This window comes from Loxodonta africana, chromosome 18 (genome assembly GCF_030014295.1).
Source record: "Loxodonta africana isolate mLoxAfr1 chromosome 18, mLoxAfr1.hap2, whole genome shotgun sequence".
NCBI classification, from domain to species: domain Eukaryota; kingdom Metazoa; phylum Chordata; class Mammalia; order Proboscidea; family Elephantidae; genus Loxodonta; species Loxodonta africana.
Window position 1 is genome coordinate 26905743 of NC_087359.1, and position 23120 is coordinate 26928862.

The following is a 23120-nucleotide window of genomic DNA, read 5'->3' on the forward strand; positions in this document are numbered from 1 at the left end:
CATATTTTACCACAGAAAGTCAGGAACAAAATAAAGATGCTTGTGAAGGTCCTAGCCAATGTGATAAAGTAAGAAATAGAGGAAAGGAGAAGCACAGTTATCATTTGCAAATAAATGATTGTCTAATGGAAATTCCAGACACTCCAGACAGCTGTTAACATCAGTATCAGATTCCAGCAAAACTGCTGAATATAAGAGACATATACAAAAATCCATAGGCTTATTGCATGGCAGGAACAATAAATGGGAAAATATACTTTTTAAAAAATTCCATTTGCAATAGCAAAAGAAACTTAAAAGTACCCACTAATAAATCTATTAGATGTATAAAAATTTTCAAGAAAAAATATAAAACATTAGTGAAGGACATTTTTAAAAGCTCTGAACAAATGATAAGGTATACAATATTCATGGATGGGAAGGGCTATATTATAAATATGCCATCAACTCCCTAATCAATCTATAAATTTAATGCAAATCAAATTAGTGAGAGAAAGATGAACTCATCAACATATGATGTTGGGGTGATTAGATTTCTAATTAGGAAAACAAATTCCAGATTGAGTAAAGACCTAAATGGGGGTGGAGGGGAGGAGTGCTGTAAAATTTTTAGAAGAAAATATAGGTAAATGTCTTTATGATTTGGGGAGTATTGCAGAACTAATTAAACAAGATGTAATTAAAATTAATAACCTCTGCATAGCAAAAGACACACACATTAAAAAGTAAATCTCTGAGTAGCAAAAGATGCCAAAAATAAAAAGAACAGCTCCTGCCTGGAAGAAAATATTTGCAACATACATATAGACCAAGAACTAGCATTCAACTGTATAGCAAGAACTCTTAAAAATTAAAAAAGAAAGAAAGAAAGAAAAAGTTTTAATTAAAAAAAAAAAAAAATGAAAAGACAAAATAACCCAGTAGAGAAATGGGCAAAGGATTGAACATCCATTCAGAGAAGAGGGAATGTGAATGGCCAATATTTGTATGAAAAGTGCCCACCTATAGGAAGGCAGGAAAACACAAATTAAAACAACAATAGCATCCCCTTTCACACGCATCATATTGATAAAAATTAAACAATTTAATAATACTGGAAGTTGCCAAGTATGTGAGCAGACAAGAACTAATTTCCAATGCTGATGAGAGGTGTAAACTGATACCACCTCTTTAAAGAGCAATTGGCAATAATTAGAAAAGTCAAAAATATGTATACCTTCAATTCAGGAATAATATTTCCAGGTAGAAACGCTAGAGAAATTCTTGTGCAAATAAACATGTTCGAGGAGATTAAATGTAACACTTATGCAGTGTAAAATAAATGGAAACAATCTAAATATCTGCGAATGGGAATACAATGTGGTATATTCATATAACAGAAACCTCCACAGCCATTAAATGTAAGGAATCAGATGTACTTTGATAAATTTCAAAAATATAGTATAATGTGCAACAGGTAAGTTGTAAATAGATGAATGGATAGGTAGGAAGGTAAGTAGGTAGGTAGGTAGATAAGAGAGAGAATTGTGCCATTTATATATATTTTTAAAATGTACAGAACACTTTACTGCATTTGTATATATATGCATATGTATGTATACACACATATATATGTGCACAAAACCAAAAAACCAAACCCATTGCTGTTGAGTCGATTCTGACTCGTAGAGACCCTATAAAACAGAGTAGAACTGTCCCATAGGGTTTTCAAGAAGTGGATGGTAGATTGGAACTGCCGACCTTTTGGTAAACAGCCGTAGCACTTAACCACTGTGCTGCCAGATATAGTAAAGGTATAAAACATGGACGAGCCACCTTTGGGGAGGAAGGGGAGTGAGTTGGAGTGGGAGGAAACCTTCACTGTACTTGTACCATTTTATTTCTTAAAGGAGAAGGATTCAATCACAAATATAGAAAAATGTTAATTCGTTAAATCTGAGTGGTAATGTTAAAATTCATAAAATTATATATACCAACAAAGTTAATTTTACTGAATGATAATCAAAAAAAAATAAAATTAAAATCACTTTTTTTTTTTATGCTCAAGCACCCTCAGCAATAGAATGATTGGCTACTTAAAAGTGTGTACCTAGTAATTTTCTTCCCTAAAATGAGCTGCTTTGAGTGTTCCAGCCTGTGAGCCCTATGTCCATTTTGTAAGTGCCCCCAGAGCAGTGGGTCCTGAGAGTTGGACTGGACTGGCAGTAGCTGAAATGTTCCCAGTGCCTATTTAAATATCATTGTCTTATGGACCTGAAGTCATAGGACATGTGACTGGCTGCCATAGTGAGTGGATTCTGTTCCTTATATCAATCCATATGTGAAGCCAACTCACACTCAGAAACTGCTTTATTGATTTATTACGAGAAGTAACTGTTAGAGGCACTGGCAACACTCAAAGCCTGTGTAGTCAGGGCTTACTCTCCAGTTTATGTGGAAAACAGAAAATTGCTCAAAGGGGAGTTGGAAGAACAATCAATTACTGTCACCAAGCAAAGATAGCCCAAAACATTCATCTCTCAATAAGCAGTCAATTTGGCTGGTGTAAAAGGTATCTGTAGAGAATGAATGGGAGACAAGCTGAAAACAGTTTGAGGCTATATCTATCAGTCAAAGTTCATAGTAGCAAGCAAGAGAAACTGAGTCTGCCTTGAGCAGAAAGGACATTTGATGGAAGGATATGAGAGGCCCACAGAATTATCCAGAGGCTTGAGAATGGGCAGGCATCAGGGCAGCTCCAGGGCCCAGGACAGCAGCGATGACCACCATCTCTAAGCAGAACCAGACAGTTTGATTCTGCATCACCATCCCACACCACTGCCACCTCCAGCATTCACCGCTACAACTGCCATGGTGGATCCTAATTGTCCTTTTTTTTTTTTTTTCTTTCCATCATTTGTTCCAAAGTCCCAAACATAAACATTCCATTGAGTTTCCAGACCAAGCCCTGGCTGTCAGTGTGGGGGGCAGGGAAATGAGAGTTCTCTGCCTTGACTTGGGTTGTGAGAGTCTACATTCCACCAATACTTGAGAGGATTTCCCTGCAACAGGAAAGGGGTTGGAGCCAGCAAAAAAAAAGTCGAACCACTGTCTTTTCTAGTCTTGAGTACTACTATCACGAATTCATCCTTAAACCAGGAGATAACGGGGAGCAACGGAAGGTTTTTGAGTGAGGAAGTAGTGCGGTTAAAGCGGTGCTTTAAGAAGGCGAATCTGGCAGTATCGTTAATCATGTATTAGAATAAAAGGAAGATGAAGGGTAAGACCACTTGTTAGGAAGTTATTAAAGTTACCCAAGTGAGAGATAATGAGTGCCTAATTAGGGCAAGTCAGAGAACAGAAATGAGGGGATAAATCTAAGAGCCACCTCTGAAAAGAATCATTTTTGGGTGATCCCTTTAAGGAGCCACATTAGAGGATACAGATTTCTAGCTTATGGTGTATAATGTTAATCTTTTTAATTGAAATAGGATTCATATACTATAAAACTCACTCATTCAAAGTGTACAGTTCCTGGTTTCCAGTGTATTCACAAGGCTATGCAACTATTACTACTATCTAATTGCAGAATACTTTCATCACCCCAAAAAGAAACCCTGTACCTATTAGCAGTCACTCCCCATTCCACCTCTTCCCAGCCCGTGGAATCCACTAATCTATTTTCTACTTCTATAGATTTGCCTATTCCAGACATTTTATATAAATGCAATCTTGCAATATGCAGCCTTTTGTGTACAGCTTCTTTCACTTAGCGTGTTTTCAAGGTTCATCCATGTTGCAGCTATGGCTAAATAAAATACCATTGGGTGGGTATACCACATTTTTTGTATCCATTTGTTGATGGGCATTTGGATTGTTTGTACTTTTTGGCTACTGTGAATAATGCTGCTGCGAACATTCACATACAAAATTTTGGATGAACGTCTGTTTCCAGTTCTCTTGGGTGTATACCTAGGAGTGGAATTGCTGGGTCGTAAAGTAACTCTGTATTTAACCTTTTGAGGAACTGCCAAACTGTTTCCAAAGCAACTGTACCATTTTATATTCCCACCAACAAAGTATGAGAGTTCCAATTTCTCTGCACATTCACCGACAGTTGTTATTGTTCATCTTTTTGATGATAGCCACTCTAGTGGGTGTGAAGTGGTATCTCACTGTGGTTTTGAATTGCATTTCCCTAATGACTAATGATGTTGGGCATCTTTTCATGTACTCATTGGCTGTTTGTATATCTTCTTTGGAGAAAGGCCTATTGAAGTCTTTTGTATATTTTTAAATTGAGTATAATATCTTTTTTTAAATGTTGTTAATCACTTTCGTACTTGCCTTTTATCTCCCAAGGTTTGTGATGTTGTTCCATCCTCTGTCCTTTCCTCTATCTGATACTGTTGGGCACGCAGTACATTTTGGTGGTTGGTGAATTGTCTTTGAGCCTTTGATCCAGTTTAGTTAACCGAATAAATGATATTTTTTGACCTGTCTTTGAAAATACAGGTTTCAACTGTTATCCAGGAAAAGGAGGCAAGAATTGAATCAAACTCTGAAATAGTGATTCTAAATAAAACTTGTGACCCACAATCTATGCAGATGGGGCTTTTCTTTTGTCCTCTTTGATTTTCACTTTTTCTGTAGTATCGCTCCAATCTCTTCCCAGGAAGCCCATGAAGGGAGGGATGAATAAGAGGTGGGGGGCGGGGGAGCATTTGGGAAAAGATGGAGTCTATTTTTAGGCTTGTTTTGCAGTCATGAAGTGTCATGTTCTTCACCAACACGGCTGCCAGATTAATTAGACTGTGTTGGCAGCTGCCATTCAGGGAGGACTGCCAGCTTCTAACGGTGATTCCTCCAAATGCCTGAATCGATTTGCCTGGAGAAAACAATGTTTCTTCTACCACATGGCTCTGGCCTTCCACGGCAACGTTTCCTGGCCTCTGGCGGCATGGGATAGGAGACAGTAAAGATTCTGTAAGCCATGCTGCCAGCTGATAGCTTTACCTAACAGCTCATTGATGAGCCCTGTCGCCATGGTTTGGGTCACTTTCCCACTCACTCTTCCTATTCTCCCAACTCTTTGAGTTTGCAGAGCAAATTGATCCTATTTCTCAGATCTTCCCCAGAATAGGCAGAGCCCATTGCCCTGGCAACAGGTGCTAGGGAAAGTGTCAAAGCAGTAAATTCACCCTAATAGCTTATTTTCACGTGACTTTCCAAGAATGTTCCTGTTCCTTATTGACTTCTAAAGGAACAGAGGTAATCTTCATTCATTCAAAAAAATATCTCTTGAGCACTTACTGTGTGTTAGGCACCGTTCTAGGTGCTAGGGATTCAGCAGGGAACAGAGCAAAGATCTTCACTGTCTTAGCTTCCTAGGACTAAAAAAATGGACTGCTGTGACAAAATTCCATGTATTGGATGACTTACAAGAACATAAATTTATTGTCTCACAGTTCCGGAGGCTAGAAGTCTCAATCAGGGTATCGGCCATGTTGATTCCTTCTGAGAACTCTGAGAGAGACTCTGTCCCATGCCTCTCTGCTAGCTCCTGGTGGCTCCCTGCAATCCTTGGTGCGCCTTAGTGTGAAGCTGCATCCGCCTCCATCGTCACATGGTCGTCCTTTCTCTGCCTCTCTCTGTGTATGTTCTCTTTTATAAAGACACCAGTTATAAAGGTTTAGGACCCACCCCTTTCCAGTATAACCTCATATTCATCCAACATAGCATCTTTAAAGACCCCATTTTCAAACAAAGTCACATTCACAGGTACAGGGGTTAGGACTTCAACGTATCACTTTAGATGACACAATTCTATCCAAAACACCTGCCCTGATGGGACTTGCAATTTAGTTACAATAGCTATAATAAATAAGGACATTATGTAGTATTTTAGAAGGTGATAAATGCTATGGTGGGAAAAATAGAGCAGATAGGTAAGGGTCCTCTTCCATACACACTTTTTAGTCCATGTTATTCTATTCCTTCTCCATCTAAATATTTAAGAACACACCAGGGGCTTTCATGCTGTCAGAACCCCCTTTCCTCCATTCACTCATCTATTCCTATGGGAAATCATAGAAACAGAATTTTTAGGGCTGGTTGGAATCTTAGCATCCAGGCAGGTGGTTTCCAGCATAGTTCTGCCACTGTCCTGACGGATGATGCTGACACATGGTCGGCTCCCTGTGTGCTTCCCAGGATTCCAGCCACATTCCCTTGATGCCACCCAAACCCGGCCTTCCAAGAACCTGCACGAGGCAGGCCTCTGTTCCTGGAATCCCCATGCAAACTGTCTTAGTAAGTAGGGAGGGTGGTGGTGGTATCTGTTGTGTCCAAGTTCAAGGAACTTGGTTTCTGGATGCTCTCTGTGGGTGACACCCCAACAGCCCTGTCTCCTACAGGTGTAGAAACTCAGCCCTTGGGTCTTTGCTGCCACTAAAGAAATAATTTAAGAGCAGAACTAAAAGACCAGCCAGTACAACCATTTAGAAGAGTCAGTGAATAAATCACAGCCGCTGGAGAAGAAATTTTAAATACCTTAGCACACAGAACTGGAGAGGAGCAATTTATTATCAAATAATTGTAAAATGCCAGGTATTAGTGCAAAGGGAAAACAAAAAGGCCAGAATATTCCTCTTGGACCAGTGGAAAATGAGGATATGAAGGTAGCAGAGTCCTTTTTAAAAAAATCCTTTTTAAGTGAGCTGCAGTTGTTTGAGCATAATGGCGGTGCAGAAAGTGACAGGTTTTACAGGTACGCTGCTTAGGAAAAGCTTGCAACTGAAGCTGTGTGTGTTTAACTTGGAAGGGCTGTTTCTCTGTTGGAAATGTCGAAGTCCCAGATTTCCAGGGAAAGCCATCATAATTCTGACCCCTGTTGAGAAAATGAAGTTAGATTCCATTTGGACCATATCTAGCCTGATGATGTTCAGTACCTCCTGAAGCAAATGTATTCACAAATGAACATAAATTGCCGTGAGATTAGATATCCAGGAGAATCCAGTGATAATCTGGGTTGTAAAGCACCAGAAGCGTCTAATGGAGGGACAGTTTAGTTTTCAGTTCCGGAAGCCCTTTATGAATTAGGTAAACACCCTTAACCTGAGATCAATTCAGATTGTACCCAGGGGGCTTTCTCATTAGGTCAACTCTGGTTTAGGGAAACCTGGGGAATTCATGAGATGAGAGATGATATGACAGTGTCACAGGTACTATATCATGTCACTGATGTCTAGGGAGAGCCCTGGTGGGGCAGTGATTAAGAACTTGACTGCTAACCAAAAGATCGGCAGTGCAAATCCACCAGCTGCTCCTTTGAAACCCTATGGGGCAGTTCTACTCTGCCCTATAGGGTACAATGAGTCAGAGTCAACTTGGTGGTGATGGGTTTTATTTAGGGCAGGGTTTCTCAGCCTTGGCACTGTTGATGTTTTGGGCTGTTGATGTTCTTGTTGGGGACTGTCCTGTGCATCATAGGATGTTGAGAAGCATCCCTGCTGGCCCCTGCCCACAAGATGCCAGTAATACTTCCACCTGCTTCCGTTATGTCAACCAAATATGTCTCCAGACATTGCCAAATGTCCCTTGAAGGGCAAAACCCCCTCTCATTGAGGGCCACTGGTCTAGTGTGAACAACCATCCTAGTTTGCCCAAGTCTGGGGGTTTCCTGGAACTTGGGGCTTTCAGTGTTAAAAAGAGAAAACTCCCCAGCAAACCAGGACAAGTTGATCACCCTGCTATGTCATTCATATGTTCTATTTCATACTAAAGTTTAAAAGTAAGAAACCAAACATTTTTTAAAGTCTGTCTTTGGGAGGCATTGACAAAGCCATTTAGGGGAATGTGATACAGGTGTGGTATCATTCCATCTAAGCATGTCTTCAGATTCCATAAAAGCTTTAGAGTTTGTTCTGCTTCTTCTTCAGTGTCTCCAAGACTAAGCCTTGGTGATAGGAGGCATTGAGAGGTTTGAGCCTGGACCAAGAAAACATGATTTGAACCCAGCTGCCTTTCTAGAAGAGAGGCTCTTGTTTGACACCTGGTAGTGAGTTTGAGTGACAGACTTTTTCTTAGAATTGTAGGCTGTGTGACAGTATACATCATGCAAGTGACAGCAACGGTGGGGACTAATTTAATTCCATTTTCCTTTGTAGGCCCTGATAAATCATTGCTGCGGGGAAAAATAAATTTTACTTTCTCAGACAAAAACTATTCAAATAATGATGTGCTCTGGGGGAAGTGAGGGCTGAGAGAAGGTCTGTTAGTGGGCTTAAAAATATTTAAATAGTGTTATCATGGAAGTTGTTGCAAATGCCTCCTGCGTCTGCCCTAGTAAGTGACTTACACCAGAAAAGCCCCCTTCTCAGACTAATTAGAAGAGTCACATAAAACCTTATCAGCCATCTTGGCTAAATGATTGCGTTTTGGGGGTGTCTCCTTGGAAAAGGTAATTGATTGTAGTGTTACATACCCTGTATGAGTTGGCAGATAAAACAGCTAAAATAAAGATTATAGAATGTGGAGTCCTGACCATTTACAAATAGGAAAAGTCTCAACATAAGTGGGAAATTGCCAGTGTTTTTCATCTTTCTTCCAGAAAATGACCGTTGCTTAAGAATACGGTTCTGCGGGGAGGCTTTTTAAATGATGTAGGGAGTGAATTAGGAGGAGCTCAGGCCCTAGAGTACTGGGAATGAGGAAACTAGGGGATTTGGGGAGGGAGGTGGTGTGGGTGGAATTCCTCCTCCCAACAGGAGTGGAGAGTGGGCCCTAAAGCTTGTAGGAAGACATACCCACTTTGTCTCAGCTAAGCAATACCTTTGGGGAGATTCCTAGCCCTCTTTTAGTCCATTAAAAGCACAATAAGACCAATGGATAGTAGTGATGGTAGCACAACGCAGTAAATGTGATTAATGTCACTGAATTCTACACTTAAAAACAGCTAAAAGTTCTTTAAAAAGCAAATTGCTAAAGAAATGCAAGGCATTGTGATAACTTGTAAGTGCTTGCAGATTTTGGATGATTAAAAATCTTGCTCACCCAGCGGGGGAGAAAAAAAAATAATTCAGGATGGAGTTGGGAGGGGACGGAGGTTAGCCCAGTTGATAACTGTTGAAGCTAGACGATGATGGTTCCTTAGGTTTCATTACAGTGTTCTCTACTTTTGCATGTACAGTAAAACCTGTGAAAGCCAGAACCTGTGTAAGGTGGAAACCTGTCAGAGAAGGAAAACGCAAATATTTTCCACTAATAGAGAGCAGTAGAAAAGTGGTAAGACTGCACCCTGTCAAAGGCAGAAAACTTGCAAGATCCGGAAAAACAAGGCAGTCCTGTCAAATTCCAGCTCTCACAGTTTTCACTGTATTTGAAATTTTCCATAATAAAAATGTAAAACACGAAAACAGTACCAGAAAATCGCTTGCTTATGCGTCAATGCCATGTCTTTCTACTCTATCCATTGACGTATTGCTCTGGGGCATGGCGCAAACTCGTGGAAACCTAGGATATATTTTGCTTATAACCATTTCCTGTAAGCAAGCCCAGTGTGATTTTCCCACTCGAGACGTCAGTCCCAGTTGCACTCAAACTTCAGTGACTGGTAGAATAAATCATCAGCAAAAGCTATAAAAATCCCTTTTAGGGAGCAGCCCCGTCCATTTGAGCCGTGTGAACGTAAGGTAAATGACCAGCTACTGCAGAGATGATTTTATAGGCGTGAGCCATTCTGCATTAGAGCAGCAAGAAGAATTGTTATGTGAATTATCAAGCTGCTTCAGCGCGCTTCTCACAGCCCACCTGAGAGGAATTGCCCTCATCTGACACTCATCCAGCTTTGGGAGAGCTCTGATTTCCCCATTTGTTTTAACCCTGATAAACAGCCCAGGGCTTTGGGTTAGGTCCAGCCAGCTGTTAAAGATACATATTTGTCTTTTAAAAAGCAGGATCTGGATACTGTCAGAAATAAGAAAATTAATTTGAGAAGACATAAAAGGTATACAACGTTTTATTGGCTCTAGATATCATTTAAATTCCACGGCCAAGAGGGGCTTGGGATTTGGGTTCTGTAAGCTTGATGTCACCCTTTTCTCGGTTAAATCAGCTTGGAATTCAAAACCGTGTCTTGTTCCTTGCCAACATAGCAGCCCCCAGGAGCCGAGGACCTGTGTCATCTCTCTGGGCCTGATGTACTACTGTACATCAGCTTCCCAGACAGTTAGCTGTAGGCACCAGAATGGGAAAAAAAAAAACAAAATGGCAGCATCTGGGAAGACAGAACACCCCAGGGAATAGCGCTGGGGAAAAATAATACCACACAGCTATATATTAAGGAATATATAATATTACATATTTAAATATAATATTTAAGAAATTCTCCGGGCTGGGACTATGCTGTAGGGTTTGCCACTGAAGGAAGACAAGACAAAACAAAACTTAATTAGTACTTGGTTTACAAAAGATCTGGGGCCTGTGCTGTTGGGTTTTCCTTGTTTAGAGGATTTGTTTTCTGCAAATGGCAGCCCAGGCTCCCACTCCAGGAGAATGGTTCTGTCATTGTATTTGTTTCCTAGTGCTACCACAACAAATTGTCACAAACTTGGTGGCTTGAAACAGCAGAAACATATTCTCCCACAGTTTTGGAGGCCAGATGTCCAAAATCAAGGTGTTAGTAGGGTGGGTTCCTTCTGAAGGCTCTGAAGGACAATCCGTTTCATGCCTCTCTCCCAGCTTCTGGTGGTTGCCGACCAACCTTGGCATTTCTTGGCTTGTAGAAACATCACTCCAATTTTTGCCTTTGTCTTTACATGGCCTTCCCCTCTGTTTGTCTCTGAGTCAAATCTCCCTCTCCTTTCTCTTAGAAGGACAGCAGTCATTGGATTTAGGGACTGCTGGTTCATCCAGAATGATCCTATCTAGAGTTCCTTAATTTCATCTGCAAAGACCCTATTTCCAAAGACAGTCACATTCACAGGTACTAGGCATTAGAATTTGAACATAACTTTTTAAGGAGACACAATTCAACCCACTACAGTCTTCAGAGGGCTGTATTTTATTTCTCTTCATATCTCTAAAGTTGCTACTCTCTGTTGTTTTTGTCCACTTTCAAAACACCACTCATGTCGATTGTTAGGCTGAATTTGCTTCTGTCCCCCTATATTGGTCTTAAACATCTCTTCATGCCACTTATACTGTACCACTCCCAACACGGCCCCTCCCAGGCACCGAACTCTCATGTTCTTTCAAATCAAATCCAAGAGGACAGGGTTATAATCCTATGAGGTCCCACACCAGGCTGTAACCTTCTGTCTTTACACATTTTAAGAGCACATGAATATGCACAGAAGATGATTAATTGTGGTCCTATAGATGAGACAGATGGAAATGAGTTGACCGGGAAAAGAAAAGATGCCTTCAGACTCACCTATTTTCTTAAATGTGGCAATACAATGAGATTCTGAACAGACTCTAATTGTTTCCCCCCCCCCTTTCTTTCTTCTTAGCAAACTGCCTAGTTGGGCTAGAGCTGTTGTCCCCAAAATATTTTATGTTACTGAGAAGGCTTGGAACTATTACCCCTACACAATTACAGGTAAGTCCATAGTACAACCAGTACGTCACATGTAGTGAATGCGAGGACATAGCAGAAGTTGAGTTTCACTGATGTAGGATTGATTGATTATCTGTGGGACAACACTCCAAATCTGTGTGGTGCTCACAGGCTGTACCCAACTTCTAGATAGCCAGGAGGCCATTAGAAAAAGGGCACCAGAAAATAATGTGGATTGCTCCATAAACATCATGTCCTTCCTATCAGAGCTGAGCACACCTTAGTGCATGGAAAGTAGTTTTTATTACGTACAAGAATCAGACAGCATACAACAGGAAAAGTTTCATCATGAGCAGTGCCCCCCTCAAAAGCTGTCTGGGGAGAGATGATGAGTGTTCCTTGTACACCCCACTTTGTGCTGTGGGTGAGGGGCTTAAATAGGGCCCTACTGCCGGTCTCCTCCTGGCCAGGTGGACCACTAGATGTTCTGTAAGCTTATGCTGTGTGTGCCCCACCTGCACCATCGCTGAGGAGCCCAAGAAAACTTCCTCTCCCCACTCTTACATGCCCCCAGCTTAAGTGACTAATGGATCTTTTTAACCCTGCTGACAAACATCCTACTGCCTCATACCCCTCCGACTTCCTGAGGGAGGATGATTAGCCCAGAATTATATCTTTTTAACTTTGCTAACATCGGGCCATAGGGGTGGTGGTTTGTTCTGAAGCCTAAAATGCCAGCAGGGAGAGGAACGGAGAAAACCTTGGCCTCCTGGCTTGTCCAAAGGACTTGATCCTCTCAGTATCCAAGCAGTGTTTTGTGGGAGTCCCATAATATCTCCTTCTTCTGTTGCCTTCATACTTTAGGTCATCAACATTGTTCCTAACAGTGATGTGGGGATGGCAGAGGGTAGTGGGGTTTCAGCTAAGCCATTCCATCTTCCTTCTTGGAGGGACTGGAGGAAATGGCTTATGGAGAAAGAAGATGAAGCCCTTCTCAGTGGCATTTCTAGAGATTTCATTATCCTTATTTCTCCCAATTTCTTCAATAATCCCCAAGTAGTATTTGAAGTTGTTGTTTGTTGTTCATTTTGACTTTTTTGTTTTATGTCCCCATCCACCCCACAAAAAACTGGACTGTGGTTTGTGTAAAAAGTTCTGTTGGCTCTCTGCCCCAAGCTACTTCCTTTGCTATTGGAAAATAGGAAGATCTTTAAAATTGCTTTCTCACCCACTTGCGAAGGAGTGATAATAAACTCTGCACACTCAATATTTCACTAGAAACCATGGCCAAAAAATTAGAAAGGTTTAGTTCCTGCCCTTGAACACATTAAAATTGAAGATCCCACTCCAACATCATCATAGCACACTCCTCTTATTGGTTATAAAAGCTGCTTTTCCACTTGAAATTATTTCCTTTGTGGTTAATTAAATGCTCTACTGGAATTATTAGCCTTCAATTCTGTTTTTATAATGCCAATGCTTTGGTTTTCAATTAGCCACAAACCTATAGGCTAATTGAACCTTGTCTTATTGTCTTTAATTGGCCAACCACAGAAATATTATGTGAAAGGTTTTCAAGAGCAAATGTGGAGACACTCAGTATTTATGAAAGGTTAATTTTTGGAATGCTTTTTTACCACATTTTTAGTGATTGTCACTCGCTAATATTTGTTAGTTCTGTGGTTTTTATATTGCATAGAAGCATGGTCTATATCATCATTTTGTCTCTCTTTTTCTTTCCCCTCTTCTCCAAATGAACATCTGGGATCAGAATACACGGTAAGTTTCATTTAATCATTTTTAAATATTTAGTCTAAGATCAGTGGAATAACTGGAACATCCCGGTACTGCTCTTCTTAGCAATGCAATAAAACAAGAAGAAGAAGAACAATTTAGATCAGAAATATTTGAATGTAGGCTATTAAAAAAAAAAAAAGGCTATTACATAGTTATATATAAAGCAAGATCTTGAATGCTCTCATTTGTTTAAGAATATGGGTATAAATTTAAACTGCTTTGATAGTCACTTCACATAATTAACTTTTGCTTGTAATTTTTAAAGAGCTTGACTGCATTATTTGTGATAGTTAATTGTAATAGAAGAACAATTTCTAGAAGCATGATTGTCAAAGAGATGATGATAGCTATCGATAAAAGGTGGAGCTTATGCTCACAGACTGGCCTGATCGCTTATTGGACAGCCTTGAAACTGGGGAGATATATGGGCAAAATATTTTACTTAGAGCTCTGAATGCCGTAGTCTCTGTGGCTTGATAAGAATCATTTAACTTCTTGCCAAGAGCCTTTAGTGTCATCACTTAGCACTAAAAAAATATCACTGTGTATTTTCATTTGGATCACTTTCCCCAATTGCCACCATATCGAACTATCAGGACGAGAATACAGTTAACTGAATTGTGATGGAATTGAGTTTTTGGTCTTAATCAAAACAGCCAAAGGAAAGGGAGAAATGGTGAGAGAGAAATGGAGGAAAATGATTCATCTTATCTCTGGCATGACATGGTGCCTAGTCCATAGTAGGTGCTCAATAAAGTTACTGAATGCATGAAAAGATAAGTAGGTAGGCAGATAGATGGGCAGATACGACAAAAGTGTCATGCACTTTGAATCAGATGGGCTTGATTGTCAGCTGGCTCTACCACTTACTGACTGAAGTTCCTACGGAGTGGTTCCCCATTGCCAGATTTGTGCCGGACAATGGCTGCATTCTCATCTGTCCTCAGCAAAGCGAGAAAATAATAATTTTGAAAAATTTTGATACAGTTTAGTTTACTCCATTTGAAGGGTTGTTTGTGAATACATCCCTATACTTGGGTACTCAGAGGCAGTTGTTTGGACAGAACAAAGAGGGTACTGACTGGTTTAAAGTCAGGAAAGGTGTGCGTCAGGGTTGTATTCTTTCACAATACCTATTTAACCTGTATGCTGAACAAATAACACGAGAAGCTGGACTATATGAAGAAGAACAGGGCATCAGGATTGGAGGAAGACTCATTAACAACCTGCATTATGCAGATGACACGACCTTGCTTGCTGAAAGTGAAGAGGACTTGAAGCACTTACTAATGAAGATCAAAGACCACAGCCTTCGGTATGGATTATACCTCAACATGAAGAAAACAAAAATCCTCATAACTGGACCAATGAGCAACATCATGATAAATGGAGAAAAGATTGAAGTTGTCGAGGATTTCATTTTACTTGGATCCACAATCAACAGCCACAGAAGCAGCAGTCAAGAAATCAAAAGACGCATTGCATTGCACAAATCTGCTGCAGAGGACCTCTTCAAAGTGTCGAAGAGCAAAGATGTCACCTTGAAGACTAAGGTGGGCCTGACCCAAGCCATGGTATTTTCAATCACATCATATGCATGTGAAAGCTGGAGAATGAATAAGGAAGACCGAAGAAGAGTTGACGCCTTTGAATTGTGGTGTTGGCGAAGAATATTGAATATACCATGGACTGCCAAAAGAACGAACAAATCTGTCTTGGACGAAGTGCGGCCAGAATGCTCCTTAGAGGCAAGGATGGTGAGACTGCATCTTACATACTTTGGACATGTTGTCAGGAGGGATCAGTCCCTGGAGAAGGACATCATGCTTGGCAAAGTACAGGGTCAGCGGAAAAGAGGAAGACCCTCAACGAGGTGGATTGACACAGTGGCTGCAGCAATGAGCTCAAGCATAACGACGATTGTAAGGATGGCTCAGGACCAGGCAGTGTTTCGTTCTGTCGTGCATAGGGTCGCTATGAGTTGGAACCGACTCGACGGCACCTAACAACAACAAATGTCTTTTATGAAATCAGAGGTATAAATATAGTTTGCCTTTTTTTTCCCCCAGTGTCTCTAACCTGGGGAGATAAAAAGCAATTCTAGGACAAAATGCAATTTTTACATTTTAGATGTCAGGGAACTACTGATCTAGAACAAGCAGCTTAACTTCTCTGAACCTATGTTTCCTCATTTCTAAAACTGGGATAATCCATCTTCCACAGAGCTCTAGAAGGATTCAATGATCCAACAAAAGAGTTGGCAAACTTTCTGTAAAGGGTCAGATAGTAAATATTTTCTGCTTTGCACACCATAGAGCCTCCTGTCATGGTAGAAGCAGCCATAGACAATATGTAAACACATTGGCATGGTTATATTTGCCTGGACCAGCAGGCCAAATTTGATCTCCAGACTACAGTTTGCCAACCCTTGATCTAATATATAAAAAGCCTGTACAACACCTATACATAGCAGGCAATTAAATGGTTTCCCTACACCACCACCGCTTAGTTCCATTCCTTCTAGAAATTACATAATGTTCAAGACGAAGACTTTGGATTCAGTTGAATCCTGTCTGCAGTAGCCATTAGCAGTTACACAAATTACTTTTCCTCTGTAAGTCTCCATTTCCTCATCTGTAAGTAGGGAAAATATTAATAATAGTAATAACTATCTCATAAAGGTGATGTGAAGATTATGTTAAAAATTCATATAAAATGGTAGCCTAGCACTTGGTGCATGGTAAATACTCAATAAATATTCACTGTTATTATCTATCGTACAATACTGGAAGCTACCATTATTAAAAGGAAGTTTGTGTTGTTCTTAGGTGCCGTTGAGTCGGTTCCAACTCATAGCAACTCCATGTAAAACAGAACAAAACACTGCCCAGTCCTGCACCATCCTCACAATCATTGCCCATTGTTGCAGCCACTGTGTCAATCCATCTTGTTGAGGGTCTTCTTCTTTTTTGCTGACCTTCTACTTTACCAAGCATTATGTCCTTCTCCAGGGACTGGTCCCTCCTGATAACATGTCCAAAGTATATGAGATGAAGTCTCACCATCCTACTTTCTAAGGAGCATTCTGGCTTTACTTCCAAGACAGACTTGTTCATTCTTTTGACAGTCTATTCAATATTCTTCTCCAGTGCCACAATTCAAAGGCTTCAATTCTTCCTTGGTCTTCCATATTTATTGTCCAGCTGTCACATGTATATGAGGCAATTAAAAATACCGTGGTTTGAGTCAGGTGCACCTTACTCCTCAAAGTGACATCTTTGCTTTTTAACAATTTAAAGTGGTCTTTTGCAGCAGATTTGTCCAGTGCAATATATCAATTGATTTCTTGACTGCTGCTTCCATGGACTATTGTTAATTGTGGATCCAAGTAAAATGAAATCCTTGACTACTTCAGTGTTTTCTCCATTTATTGTGATGTTGCTTATTGGTCCAGTTGTGAGGGTTTTTGTTTTCTTTATGTTGAGGTGTAGTCCATACTGAAGGCTGTAGTCTTTGATCTTCATCAGTAAGTACTTCAAGTCCTCTTCACTTTCAGCAAGCAAGGTTGTGTCGTCTGCATACCGCAGGTTGTTAATGAATCTTCCTCCAATCCTGATGCTGAGTTCTTCATATAGTCCAATTTCCCATATTATTTGAATCTATATTCAGCATATAGATTGAATAAATATGGTGAAAGGATACAACCCTGATGCACACCTTTCCTGATTTTAAATCATGCAGTATCCCCTTGTTCTGTTCGAACCACTGCCTCTTGGTCTATGTACAGGTTCCACATGAGCATGATTAAGTGTTCTGGAATTCCCATTCTCCCCAGTGTTATCCATAATTTGTTATGATCCACACAGTGGAATGCCTTTGCATAGTCAGTAAAACACAGGTAAACATCTTTCTGGTATTTTCTGCTTTCAGCCAAGATCCATCTGACATGAGCATTGATATCCCTTGTTCCACATACTCTTCTGTATCCAGCTTGAATTTCTGACAGTCTTCTGTTGATGTACTGCTGCAACCATTTTTGAAATATCTTCAGCAAAATTTTACTTGGGCTAATAGTTGAGAATATATACATATATATATCTTAGTGTTCTTCAATGCTGAAGTGGCCCAGAAAGGTTAGAGGTTCAAGTCCACCCAGAGGCACCTCAGAAGAGTGGCCCGGTGATCTACTTATGAAAAACCAGCCATTGAAAACACTATGTAGCACAGTTCTGCTCTGACACACATAGGGTCTCCATGAGTTGGAATCAACTTGATGGCACCTGGTTGGTTCATGGCTTTACTTCTGCCAATCCTTTGCCCCAGAGTATTCCTCAGTTATAATGGCGTAGTTCAGACTCCTAAAGGAACACATTATTTTATTTAGAAAAATCTAGTGATAAAATATATAAAGAAGAAATTATAGTTGTATAGTCTGATACTCTCCCCTTTCTGTTTTACTCAAAGTTATTTCCAGACCTTCATTGCTTCTACAATTGGCAGCTTCTCTGCAATTCAATCCCTTGGGTTACTGTCTTTCAATTTTAGGTTAACAATCAGTTATTAAGTGCCAATGATATGCAAAACGTCATGCTCAAGGCACCACTGAGCAATAATCCCTGCTCTAGGGAGCCACCCAAAACCAAATCCAGTGACGCTGAGTCAATTCCGACTCATAGCAACCCTATAGGACAGAGTAGAATTGCCCCTGTAGAGTTTCCAAGGAGCGCCTGGTGAATTCAAACTGCCGTAGCACTTAACCACTACGCTACCAGGGAGCCACAGTCGGTACTAAATAGACATTCCAGTAAAAGCCTGGGAGTCATCAACAAGTCAAAGTGTTTCTGGAAGCAAGATGGGGTGGGTCTTCACTCAGCCGAGGGGTCAAGCTGGCGCCAGATCTGCCCATTGGGTTTAGACAAGCCCTGAATGGGGCTGAGAGCAGAGGTTCAGACCAAAGGGCAGAATGAAGAGTTCAGGTGTGGCTGGCATTGGGAAATTCAGCCAGGCAAGCAATTGCTACATGAGAAAAGGGTCCTGGCCTCTGATTGGGACCTTGAGTTTAGGGACAGGACTGTAGTCCTCAATGAGGGGTACGGGTAAGAACAGGAGACAGCAATTTTAGGCAGCTTACCTGATCATGAGATGCTAGGAGAATACGGTCACCAGCTTTAGCGAGGGAAAATACAGGGTGCCTGATTAAATTTGAACTTTAGAAAAACAACAAATACTTTTTTTTTTTTTTAGTATAAGTATATCCCAATTTTGCATGGGACATGCCTATACTAAAAGATTTTTCATCTTGTATTTTATCTGCAACCCCGTGGGAGGAGAGGTGGCAGTGAGGCAGAACTGGTCTAAGAGATTCAAGTACAAAAGTCAGGTAATGAGAATGGGGGCAGCCTGGTGGGCCCAGGGAAAGAGGGGGGAGGGAAGTGCCTAACCTCGGAAGCTGTCCCGTTGTTGACATGCCACATTAACACTAAGATAAATCAAATATCCTGTTGGACAATTTAAGTAGTCCCCACCTCAGTTACGACTGGTTCAGGAAATGAAATGGACCGAGGAGGGCAGAGTTGGGGAAAAAAAAGAAAGCAGAGCAGATGAATACATAACTGTCAGCATTTCATGGAAGACTGGTGCTAAGTGATGCCATTGAAGGGCAAACAGAGGGTTGTGGGAAGAACAGAGAAATTCTGCCTTGGAGGAGTATGGGGAGGTTTCCTGGAGAAGGAGGAATCTGAGGTGAGCCTTAAGGGATGGTGGATCTCCCATCTGTAGACATCTGCCCATTCCAGGCCCAGTGGTCGAGTGATGTGGCTGCATCCTGGCCGGGCGGTGGCAGCTTTGAATGTCAGGTCAAGGACAAGATTTAATTCTTAGTCGGGAAGCAACATGGTTCCTGGCTAGTTCACCATTATTTTCCATCCAAACATAGGACAGCTTTTCTTTTTATCTCCCCCGTAGCCCGGGAAGGTGGGGCTGGCCAGATTATTCTCTCCCTGGTTCCAGGGGCACTCCTTCAGGCCTGCAGAGTTCATTTTCAAGATGCCTACCCCCTGACTCCCACTCAGCCATGTTCTCACGCTCTCTGCCTGGATCAGCCCACCCTGTGTTCCAACTACTGGGTTTGCTCCCAGCCTTTTATAACGGATGCTTTCAATTGCCTTCTTCTTGTCTTAAATGCTTTTTAATTGGGCTATTTATCCCCTGGTCCTTTAATCCTGAATACCTCTCCTTGATGTCTTTCCCAAGCTTCATGTTTCCTATTCCATACTCAGAAGCAAAATTTCCCCAATGCTAAACTCCCCAGTAGGATCACCACACCCTAAGTTCCCTCTGGTGAGCAGCCCCTGGGGTTCTCAAAACTACAGGCTGGTGTGTCTTATCTGATAACATTTGCACAGAGCAAAAGTTCATTTATCCTGGGATCCCTTAGGTCTTATATCTGGCTGTCCAGCTTATTACTTAGACTTCATGCTGTGCTCATTAATGACAAAACCCAGCCAAGAGAACTTTCTATTTAGGGTCATCTGGGGCTTTGCAGTTCCCACAGTTATCAAGACATAGAAGCTTTTTCATCACCTTGAGTGACTGTGTGTATGTGTTTAGGATTAGGTAGAAATGCCATTTGCCCAGGAAATGGAAAAGTATCTTTAGCTTGTTATAGGAAAAAAAATCTTAATTATACAGTCAACAAAGAACAACACAGTGACAATTTTCCAAAGGACAGACCATCTAACCAGTTCTTCAAAATGCAGGTTCTTCTGAAGTTTATAAACTCACAAAGGAAGGTGCCTGAGGAGACTGGCTGCCTTCCAGAGAAGCAGATTTTGTTTTTCTAGGGCTAAAAAAAGGTCGGTGCTTCAACAGAGCTCAGCAGCATCAATTCAGGCTGGGTAGTAGTGAAGGGAGGGCAATAGTGGTTCAGCGGTAGAATTCTCACCTTCCATGCAGGAGACCCAGGTTTGATTCCTGGCCAGTGCACCTCATGCATGGTTACCATTCGTCTGTCAGTGGAGGCTTGTGTGTTGCTATGATGCTGAACAGATTTCAGCAGAGCATCCAGACTAAGACAGACTAGGAAGAAAGGCCTGACAACCTACTCCCAACAATCAACCAGTCAAAATCCTATGGATCACAATGGTCTAATCTGTAACCAATCATGGGGATGGCACAGAATTGGGTAGCATTTCATTCCATGAGTTGAGCATCAACTTGACAGTGACAAACAACAACAACAGTAATAAAGGAAAAAGAATTTATTCTCATTAATAAGAACTTAAAAACCTGAGTTATATTAAGTTGATAACAGTGACATAGAATATGCAGCCAGTGTATATTTGGCTGCCATGGCCACCGTCCTCCACCAACACATGTTTTAATAAGAATCTGCAGAAGAAGCAGTGACAAATGGGAAGCACCTTTCTGAAATCTGTAAGTGATAAAAAGCAAAGTTACTCAGAATGGCTGGCAGTTAGTCAAGGAACACAGGCAGTGGTAGATTGTCCAACATTTTAATTATTTGGGTTAAAGCGTCAGAAAACAAAAAATTGGGGAGATTAACTGACCAGGGAGAAGGAAATGACTCCCTAATGAGAACCTCAAATGGTACTGAGCCAAAATGAGAGATGGGATTGTTTAGGATTGGTTTCGAGGAGCTTGGGAATGGTCATGTGTCACCTAAGGTGAACATGGGTTATCTTAACCAGGAGTGGCAATAGGAGATTGAGGTATTTTTCTGAAAGCAGCTAACTGTCACGGATAGGAATTCAACTCCCAATCTTGACCTTATCAGCTTTCCCAATAATTGGAAGAGCTGATGGATGCTGTGTTTGTGGACTGATGAACTCCATTCCTCTCAAGCCCTCTCTTTTCTTAAGCCCCCTTCTCCCACCTTTTGCTGAATTCCAGCCAAAGGATAGTAAAAACCACTAAATTATATAACTAGGAAAGTAAATACAAGTCCAGGGAAGAATAAGCTTGTTATGCCAGAATTCTAAGATTGGCCTTATTTGGAAGGAAATTAGAAAACAATCCGGTCATCTTTACTACTATGTAAACTAAGAGGAGGAAGGGCCCTAAGTGTTCCTTCTTCAGGGTTGCGAAGACAGGGGTAAGGCTGGGGATTAGATGTCTGGGAAATAACTTTTATCTCCATGTTGAGATTAACTCTGAATATCCAAGGACATACATAGTTTATTTGGGCAAAGAAGTATGCCTTCTTTAGAAATGGGGCCATATGAGCTGGAATATGTTAAGGACCAGGCCAAGAAAACATCTCCAGTTGGGGATGCTGATGAGTAAGGCATCAAGCATAGGCCAGAAGAGGACCCTCATAGAGAAGATGATCAAAATAAGTGGAAATATGGGTCTAGAACCACTTACAACCACCATTTAAGTAAAGTAAGTAAGACCCCCAATGAGACGGATTGACACAGTGGCTACAACAATGGGCTAAAGGATAACAATGATGATGAGGATGGCACAGGACGGGGCAGTGTTTCGTTCTGTTGTACCTAGGGTCGCTATGAGTCGGAACCTACTTGATAGCACCTAACAACAACAGCAACAAGTAAGGGAAGCAACACTCACTGGGTTGCACAGAGTTAAACAGATTTCTTTGTTGTAGAACTTCTCAGAGCCTTTACTATTCTAATGTGCATCATCAGTTTCCAAAAGGGAGCTGTAGTACGCAACACTTCCAATGCTTAAGGTCCATGGGACCCTGGATTTTGCATTTTGCAATTCAGCTTCCTAAAACTTGGGAGAACTCCAGAAACTTCTTTCAGACTCAGGGCCGTAATGCACCCACTGAATGGACCAGTGAGTCAGTTCTGTCTTTTTGTTTTAAATTTCATCATTGTAAAACATATATAACAAAAAGTTTGCCACCCAACCATTTTTAAGTGTACAATTCAATGACATTAATTACTTTCATCACGTTGTGCTATCATCACATCACACTGTCCGTTTCTAAAAGTTTCTCATCACCTGAGACAGAAATTCGGTACCCCTTTATAAAAAAAAAAAAAAAAATTTTTTTTTTTTTTTTTAAGCAATAACTCCCAACTCTCCCCACCACCAGCACCTGGTAACCGCTAATAAACTTTTCTCTCTATGCATTTGCCTATTCTAGATATTTCATATAAGTGGGATCATACAATGTTTGTATGTTGGGGGGGGGTCAGTTCTGTTTTCGTAAATGTTATTTTCTCTTAAATTTCAGTGGCCTAATCTGTTGCCTGAAGATTACTATTACTCAAATGCCAAAGCTTTTGGAAGAATGCCCAACAATAGTGAATTTTTTTTTTTAGAATCAGAAGACACAGAACCTATAGGTTCCTTTTCAAGGCAAGTCAATTCTGTTAGACTGCCCAGCAAAGGCAGCCATGCACGGAGATGGCAGTGAGTTTGTGTGTGTGTCACATTTGTTTTGATTTAGAAAATGAACTGGTAGTACAGTTGTGGAAAACAATGTGGTGGTTCCTCCAAAAACTGACAACAGAAGTACCATATGACCCAGCAGTTCCACACCTAGGTATACCCAAAAGATCTGAAAGCAGAGACTTGTACACCAAGATTCATGGCAATACTATTCGCAATAGCCAAAACATGGCAACAACCTAAATGCCCATCAGGAGATGAGTGGGTAGACCAAATGTGGTACGTACATACGGTGGAATACTACTCAGCCAGTAGGAGAAATGAATCCTGATACATGCTACAGTATGGGTGGAGCTTGAAGACTATGCTGAGTGAAGTAAGTCAATCACAAAAGGACAGA

The 23120-nt window shown here is 41.0% G+C and overlaps 1 protein-coding gene across 1 annotated transcript in view; it reads left to right on the plus strand.

The window, feature by feature from the left end:
- The window catches only part of PITPNC1 (phosphatidylinositol transfer protein cytoplasmic 1), a 183573-nt gene that overhangs the window by 33403 nt on the left and 127050 nt on the right, over window positions 1–23120 (plus strand). Inside the window, exons 4-5 of the mRNA XM_023556978.2 lie at window positions 11493–11581; window positions 13311–13318. Of these exons, the coding sequence (XP_023412746.2) occupies window positions 11493–11581; window positions 13311–13318 (97 nt within the window). The remainder of the gene's footprint in view (window positions 1–11492; window positions 11582–13310; window positions 13319–23120) is intronic.